General features: G+C 33.8%; 1 protein-coding gene across 1 annotated transcript; it reads left to right on the top strand.

Moving 5' to 3' along the window:
• The first annotated feature begins 1780 nt into the window (after positions 1-1780).
• On the top strand, positions 1781-7759 carry LOC101253539 (eukaryotic translation initiation factor 3 subunit C-like). Its single transcript, XM_026033039.2, has 4 exons — positions 1781-1949; positions 2039-2101; positions 2349-4130; positions 6631-7759. The coding sequence occupies exons 2-4, from the start codon at positions 2078-2080 to the stop codon at positions 7567-7569; spliced, it is 2745 nt and encodes a 914-aa protein (XP_025888824.2). The 5' UTR covers positions 1781-1949; positions 2039-2077; the 3' UTR covers positions 7570-7759.
• The last annotated feature ends 1658 nt before the right edge of the window (positions 7760-9417 follow it).

Below are 9417 nucleotides of genomic sequence, written 5' to 3'. Positions count from 1 at the left end.
TAAAACATTGCCCTATACACACCCATACATCAACTTTTTCCGATCATATTCTGATGATCATTATCGCGATTTCCCGCACATAAACACATTCATATTTAATTTAAACACATCATTCATGCAAAAATCTAGCAGCACAACATACCCATCCTACAAATTCATTAGGGAGCTAAGGACAAGGACATACGAAGGGGAACAACCTTAGTTTCAAGAGTTTAAGAAACGTCCGAAAGAAAGTACTCTTGGAGAAAGAATTCCATGAGAGAAACTCATACCTTAATCGATGTTCAAACTTTAATGTTGCTGCCCGGAAAACTCCTCCAAACCACTCCCAATTCACTTCAAAGTATACCTCTCTCGACGAACCTCTCTTAGCCTTGACGTTTTGATTACTTTTTCTTTTGCTAAAAAATTTTTTTGTGAGTTCTTCAAGCATGAAAATTATTGATATTTTGGCAGAAATAATGTGAGGAAGATGGAGAACGTGAGAGAAGGAGTTTAGAAGCGTGAGAGAGAGAGGACTAATTGGATTAGGAGACTAATTCAAGAATTAGTCAAATAACATTAAAATAAATAAATACTAATCTGTTTTATTTATTTATTTATTTATTTATTTATTCATTTAAAACGTGAAAGGACAATTATGCCCTTAAATACTTATTTACATAATTCTCTTTTTTTTTGAATTGTTACATGTATACTAATAAAATATAACATCTATATACGTATTGCAATTATCGTATACATCAACTAAATTTACACATAATTTATTATGGATAAAATTTGAAAAAATTACATGAATAAATACATTTTAAAAATAATTAGTGATTTTAGGAATATTTTTTGTTTATTACCATTTATAGTAATATTGTGATAAATCTGTAACATGTATTAAAAGTGAATTATGTATGCAATATATTTGAATTATGATTGTTTTTGAAATATATTATGTTTGTTTGGTAAAAAATTGTCACTTTGTATTATAAGTGTATTAAAATGTGTGAACCATCAATCCATCATTAAAACTTGTATTATATTTGAATAATAAATTTATCTTTATGATATGTATTAAACTTGTATTATAAGTGAATTAAAAGTGATCAAATAAAAAAAAATTATTGCCATAAATAATAAATATTTTTTTATTATAGTATATGTATATGAATTTCCATAAAATTTTATGTACACACGTAACATTAAATTATAGATAAAATTTTATGTACATATGCAACATTTTTTTATGTATACATTATGTAATTGGAACTATATTATTATTACTAATATTCTTACCGACATAAGAAAGATATAATATGTTACATACAAGAATTACTATACAAATCAACTAAATTTACACGTCATTTATAAATAAAATGTAAATATTTAGTATATTAATTTGGTTATGTTTACATTATGTACTTACAATTACTATTGTTGTTAATATTCTTTTATTATTAGATAAATGACAGAAATTCCATGTTTAAGTTCTTATTATCATTATTTCCTATTAGTTTTATAAATTTTCAAAATCTCTTGTTTTCACACATTAAATTAATATATCTTGCGCATCAAATTAATATATCATGTATAAAATGTATATCAAATTAGTGTATCATAGATGTAATGTATCTTACTTATAATTAATGTATCTCGCACATCAAATTAATGTATCAACGCTTGTATTATTATATCATTTGAAAGATTTTTATCATTATAAACTTATAAGGGACAAAAGATTATTTCCATTTTAAAAGTATGTAATTTATGTCTTTTTCCGCTAATTATTGCCACACAATTAGACCAAATTAAGACTTGTAGTAGTCCTTTTATAATTGGACCAAAGACGAGTCGGCCCAAACCCTTATCATCTTTTAGGGTTCTTACTGGAAAATCTCATTCTCTCTTCATTCATTCTCCTCTGCAAACTTACCGTAATCCACAGTTCCAACTTACAGGTTCGATCTTTTCTCCTTCAACATTTAGTCGTTTGTATAAAACAATAATTTATCCTCAATTTTGATTTTTTTTTCTTGTGTAATTGCAGCTTATTCTATATCTGATTCTTTAAGAACTCGTTGAAGTTATGGCGTCCCGTTTTTGGACTCAGGTAACTTATTTTTCAATTAGTTCTATTTTTGTTTTATTTTTTGTATTTTCATTGGATAAGGATTTAGGTTTTTTATTTGGTATTTGGATGAGTAACAAAATCTATAGACGAAACGGAGGTGCTGTGAATGAGTAATTTGTTTTTGTAATGTGATAGTCTTTTTTGGATAGTCCTTATTGCCTAGAACCCTAAATATGGTTCGGTTAGGGAATGTGTAGTCTGATTTGTCCATACATGATATTTGCAGGGTGATAGTGATACGGAAGAGGAGGAGGAGAGTGATTACGAGGTGGAGGATGATGCGCCAGCTGAAAATCCAGATGCACCGTCTGGGCCTGGGGCAAGATATCTTGCAGCTGATGATAGCGATAGTGATGAATCGGATGGTCAGAAGCGAGTTGTCCGGTCAGCCAAGGACAAGCGTTTTGAGGAGTTGTCAGCTACAGTTGATCAGATGAAGAATGCTATGAAGATTAATGACTGGGTTAGCTTGCAGGAGAGCTTTGACAAGATTAATAAGCAGCTGGAGAAGGTCATGCGCATTACAGAATCTATTAAACCACCAAATCTCTACATCAAAGCTCTAGTGATGCTGGAGGATTTTTTGAATCAGGCCTTGGCCAACAAGGAGACTAGGAAGAAAATGAGTAGTAGTAATGCTAAAGCCTTAAATTCAATGAAACAGAAACTGAAAAAGAATAATAAGCAGTACGAGGAGTTGATTAATAAGTATAGGGAAAATCCTCCAGTGAGCGAGGAGGAGGGTGGTGATGATGAAGAGTCGGAAGAGGAAGAAGAAGAGGACGACTTTGAGGAGGACCCAACAAAGATTGCAGCTGCATCTGCATCTGATGATGATGATCCGGACACGATAGGTGATGGGTGGGAGAAGAAGGTGAACAAGAAAGACAAACTTCTGGATAAACAGTTTAAAGATCCGAGTCAAATCACGTGGGAGATAGTCAACAAGAAGTTCAAGGAAATCGTTGCTGCTAGGGGTAGAAAGGGGACTGGAAAGATGGAATTGGTCGAACAGCTCACCTTCTTGACCAAGGTGGCCAAGACTCCAGCACAGAAGCTTGAAATTCTGTTTGGTGTTGTGTCTGCACAGTTTGATATCAATCCAGGTCTCAGTGGACACATGCCTATAAATGTGTGGAAAAGGTGTGTGCAAAATATGCTTACAATCCTTGATGTTTTGACCCAATACCCAAACATTGTGGTTGATGACATGGTGGAGCCTGATGAGAATGAGACTCAGAAAGGAGCAGACCACTCAGGAACTACAAGGATCTGGGGAAACTTGGTTGCCTTTGTTGAAAGGATTGATGTAGAGTTTTTCAAGAGCTTGCAGGTAATTGATCCACATACCAGCCAGTATGTTGAGAGGCTGAGGGATGAGCCGTTGTTTTTGGTTCTTGCTCAAAATGTCCAGCGTTATTTAGAACAGGTGGGTGACTATAAGGGTGCTGCCAAAGTGGCTCTTAAACAGGTTGAATTTATCTATTATAAACCGCAAGGAGTGTATGATGCTATGAGGAAATTGGCTGAGCTCACAGAAGGTGGAGAAGCAGAGTCTGTAGAAGAAAACAAAGTGGTTGAGGAGAGTAGAGGTCCATCTGCATTTATTGCAACTCCTGAACTTGTGCCCAGGAAACCTGCTTTTGAAGAGAACAGCAGGACATTGATGGACAGTCTCGTTTCTCTCATATATAAATATGGAGATGAACGAACCAAGGCCCGTGCAATGCTCTGTGATATATATCACCATGCTATCTTGGATGAGTTTTCAACATCCCGTGACTTGTTATTGATGAGTCACTTGCAGGAAAATATCCAGCACATGGACATTTCAACTCAGATACTTTTTAACAGAGCGATGGCTCAACTTGGGCTCTGTGCGTTCAGGATGGCACTTGTTGCAGAAGCGCATGGTTGCCTTGCTGAACTCTATTCTGCTGGCAGGGTGAAGGAGTTACTTGCGCAAGGTGTCTCCCAAAGCCGATATCATGAGAAGACTCCAGAACAGGTATCTTCCTGAAAATGTTCTTTGTTTGGTCTTTTATGTAAGACATTTATTCTTATTTCATGCCATTTTGTGTCACTAAAATATTACGTTTTTAAATTAGTTTCTTCATTAATCTTCATAATAATTGTATTTGGCTAGTAGCTTGTATCTACTTTAGAGTGTTCGTTTGACCAGTGTATTGCCACAATTTGTATAGTCACATAGTAGGGTAGAAGGACGGTTAAAGTCTTAAAGATCTTGACAGTTTTTCAGTCACACAGTAGGGGAGGAGGAGAGAAGAAATAGTCTATAGAAAAATGTAGAAAGAGTCAAAGATCTTTTTTGTTTAATGTGTACTGTTGTAATGAAGAGATACCTCTTTTTGATAGCTAGACAGAGCAGATAGAGGAAAAGTCACTGCATTAAATCTGTCATCTTGTAATCTTTGTTTTTTAAAATCTGGTTACTTTTGTATTAGAGTTACTTGGTTAGTACTGGAAAATCCATAATTTTTTTGCATATAGAGGAAAGAAAATAAATTCTAAATAGAGGCTACAATCCTAAACCGACTCTAAAGACATCTTGGAGTATTTCAGTCTCATTTGAATAAACATTTGTACACCAAAAGTAGAATAACAATATATGGGTTATGTCATGGATCATGCCTGCCAAGATAGAGACAGATGGAGAATTGTCCCAGCTAGTATATGGTTGGCAACATGGAAGGAATTGAACTCTAGAACTTTTGATGGTGTTGAGAATAGTAAGCAAAACGTCAAACTAAATTTTCTTATGCTACTATGTTTTTGGTGTAATCAATTATACTCAAATGATATTATCTCCATAATTGAGTACTAGACACAATTTAGTAAAAGGTAGTAGGATTTGGAGTACATGTTGTAAATACTGAGTACAGTTTTTACTGTAGACTTTTGAGGAATAGACAAAGTTACCAATTTCGAAAAAAAGAAAAACAATATATAGTTGTGTTTGATTTTCTGCACATTATTACTCCCATCTTCAAAATATCTGGCATATCTTTCTCTCCATAGTCCATCAATACATGCTGGGATAATCCTCCATCTATCTCTTTTTCTGGCCCCACTGAACATAGTGTCAACAATCTTACAGGGCAGTGCCCATGAGATGCCTTTGAGATTGATAAAAATCTTCCACAGTTGATCAGTGATGTTACAATGTAAAAAGTTGTCTTAACCGTCTCAGCATCCATTCCTCATTAAAAAAACCACATAGAACATTGGGCAATTCCCCTCTTTGATAGGATCACATCATGAGTTAGAACAGCCTCATTAGGTACAAGCCAAGTGAAACAGGCCACTTTGTGAGTAACTTTGATTTTCCAGATGTGTTTCCAAGTCCAGTTAATGATCTGTGGTTTAGCTTGATTTCAATTCTTGTATCCCACCTTCACCTTCAACATATACCTTTGCTATCTCCATTCCACCATAAACAATCCACTCCAATTTGTATTCCGCGAAATGTTTCCAAATGCTTTTATATACTTCAGTCTATCTTGGAATTTTCCAGCCTTTCAAGAGTCTTGTGTTGATGTTGGGCTAGAATATAGATGTCAAGGAATAAAACTTGTATCCTGACAAGACCCATCCACTTATCTGCCCAAAAAAGTGTCTTGTTGCCATTGTCAACCTTGATAGTCAACTGACTCCCGAGGAATGGCCAATAAGACCTAATTTATCTCCAGAGGCTAACACCATAAGGTGTAGTAACTTCTTTAGAAACCCACCTGTCTAACTCCTCATCTTTTGTTTTGATTGCACTACATTTAAGAGTTTGAGATTCCTGGGAATATCTCCATTGCAATTTCACTTTAGGAGCTTTGCCCTGGTTCTCAAGGTTCTTGATGCCTAATTCAGCTTGACTTTTGCTTCTGATAATGTTCTTCCATTTACTTGGTTCACAAGTCCTCAGCATCCTCTCTACGCGCTTCTAAAGCACTATGATAAGGTGGGCAGAAGTTGTTACCTCCTTGTGCTATCTATGTTCTTCATTGAAACTTTGAGATAGATCTCTAAAAAAGAGAAGAGATCAAAACAAACTTTAAAGCCTTCAGTCTGTCCAGTGAATTCATCTTGCTGTATCAGGTGTGCTTACACAGTAGCGAAGTCAAATATGACACTTGTGAAGTTGTGAAGTTTTACTTGGTGTTTTTTGTTATTAAATCTGTGACTTGGACATCTTCGAATTGGGACATTTGTTATTGTTTGTATTCCCCATTTGATACAAGGAACTAATGCAAAATGGGTTATTAGTGAGAACTATCCAAAAAGGGTAATAATCAATTATTTTCTTTGTCAATGATAGAGCAATCAAATATTACATTTGTGGAGTTACAAACAGATTTGGATGTGTGTTTTAACAATCATAACGTGTGACCTATACTTGAATAACTAAGGATTAAATCATTTGTTATTTATTTTTCTTTATCCACATTTGGTGAGCGGAAATCGCCTTCTAAACAATACATATTGAACACTGTTAGGAGCGGATGGAGAGGAGGCGTCAGATGCCCTACCATATGCATATAAATCTTGAGCTTCTTGAGGCTGTCCATCTGACATGTGCAATGCTTCTTGAAGTGCCAAACATGGCAGCTAATAGCCATGACATGAAGCGCAGGGTCATAAGCAAAACCTTCCGGAGATTGCTTGAAATCAGTGAGAGGCAAACTTTCACTGGTCCACCTGAAAATGTGAGGGACCACGTCATGGCCGCGACAAGGTCCCTGAGGCAAGGAAACTTTCAGAAGGCTTTTGATGTCATCAACTCCCTTGATGTGTGGAGGCTGCTTCGCAACAAGGACGGTGTTCTTGAGATGCTTAGAGGCAAAATAAAGGAAGAGGCACTGAGGACCTACCTTTTCACATATTCTGCTTCTTATAATTCTCTGAGTTTGGATCAGGTTGCAGGGATGTTTGACCTTTCAGTTCCTCAGATCCATAGCATTGTGAGCAAAATGATGATTTCGGAGGAGCTTCATGCAAGCTGGGATCAACCATCCCGATGCATGGTCTTTCATGACGTTGAGCATACAAGATTACAAGCTTTGGCATTCCAGTTGACAGAAAAGCTGTCAGTTTTAGCAGAAAGTAATGAAAGAGCAACAGAATCGAGGATTGGTGGTGGTGCATTGGAGGGCCTTCCACCAAGGCGCAGGGATGGCCAGGATTATGCTGCTGCAGCTGGTGGTAGATGGCAGGACTTCTCCTTCTCACAAGGCAGGCAAGGTAGTAGTGGTGGCCGAACAGGGTATGCCGGTAGTAGATCAACTTCTGGTCAAACATCGAGGGACCGTACTAATCAGGCACGAGGGACTCTTGGGGGTCAAGGCTCAAGATATCAGAGTGGTACAACTTCCAGGGGAAGCCAGATGGATGGTTCAGGTCGCATGGTTAATCTTAACAGAGGGGGTCGTTCTTAGAGAGAGACGTGCACAATTTTTGCATAGGAAGAATCACATATCTTGAGGGTTCCTTGTTGTAGTAGAGTTTACAGTTTTCTTTGTTTCATAGACCAAGTTCCATTGTGCTACATTGTTTTGTGACTTTGTAGAGCATCTTTTGGATGTTGCACTGCTTTTCTCATTTAATGACACAACAATTCCTTTTAAATGTAATTTGCATCAAATATTAGCTCGTAATACATACACACTAGAGTATTGTCTTTGCTAGATGTTGCTGCACAAATCTCGTAACAGATACACATTACAGTCTGCTAATACCAATATGCTCACTGAGTTGATTTTTTACACCCCAGCAATAGCTATGAATAGATTGAATTGATTAAGTATACCGTATTTATAGAGATCTTTGAATAAACAACAAAAATTTAGCAACTGCTAACTATTACTTCTTCCCTCCTACCAAATGTTATACAGTACCGTATAAACCCGAAGAAATTGAAAGTTGAAAAATCCGAATTTTGTTGGCCTTGTTTGGTTTTTAAATTCAAAAATCTGACACTAAAGTAATTTAATTTGATATTTGAAAAACTCGAACCAGCCTTGTCATGTACAACCTTAGCTATTATCATTTCCACAACTACACCTATCACCATCAACCATCGAGTATCACCCTCAACCACTATTACCTCCTGTGATATTATAATTATTAATCTAAAAATATTTAAAACTCCTAATACGGAATATAAATCGATACGAACTGAACTTCATTTAACTAAGTATATTTAAGATAATTTTGGAATGAAAAAAATAACTAAAAACTAAGATAAAAAGGAATCCTTTTATATATAAAAAAATGTTATCATTAAATAAAAATATAAATAACAGACGTATTTAAACTAGATGGAAATTATACTAATAGTTAATATGCTTTACTCTGTTATGTGTTCCATAAATAAGCGGACATTGAAAAAATATCATATATTTATAGACCTATACATTAAAAAAAATATGGGTATACAAATCATTCATGAATATTAATTTATATCAAGTAATTGTAAATTTTATAATGAATCAATAATATTAAATGTCAATTAACTATGTATTTTGAAATTCATGCTTACAATATATATTTCTTTTGAAAAAAAAATTAGAAAGTGAATACTACTATCACTATTTTTTATCCGAAAAATTAAAAAAATACTAAATATTTTAAAGATCTCCTTTTATTTTAGTTGATATGTCATTTTATTAAATAATCATTTTAAAATATAATAGACCTATTTAATTTATCAAACTTATATCCCTACAAAATAAATTTATAAATTACATGAAAATTTAGGAAGATCATAAAAAAAATAAAAAGACTTATTCGTTATATTTTTACCAAATAAAATTCAAAGAAAGTTTGTGTGCAATTATTAATTTGGTAATTTACAAAATCCTTAATTAAATTATTCAAAAAAATTTAAGCAAATTTTCATTAAAATACTAAAAAAAATTTAAGGTTGACAAAAACGTTGACAAGGAAGAGAAAATTATTATTTAACTTTTTTAAAAAAATTATTTTTGTATTTTGATTCTTTTGTTGCTATATTATATTATATTTTAACTTATTATAATTAAACACCTATATATATTATTTTCTCATTCTAAATTCGTGACATACAAGTAATAATTAATTAAATTGCCCATTTTAACTCAATAATTATATTTTTTGAGATTAATATATTGATAAATAAAGATCAAAATTTAATTTTCTAATATAAATATTATTTACTTTCTGTTTTTGTTTCATAAAAAGATATTGTAAATATGAATTTTAAATAGTTGTGTGGACATATCAAGAGAAATAAAATTAAGAATCAA

This window comes from Solanum lycopersicum, chromosome 1, assembly GCF_036512215.1.
Source record: "Solanum lycopersicum chromosome 1, SLM_r2.1".
NCBI lineage: Eukaryota > Viridiplantae > Streptophyta > Magnoliopsida > Solanales > Solanaceae > Solanum > Solanum lycopersicum.
This window is presented reverse-complemented; position numbering and strand designations above follow the sequence as displayed.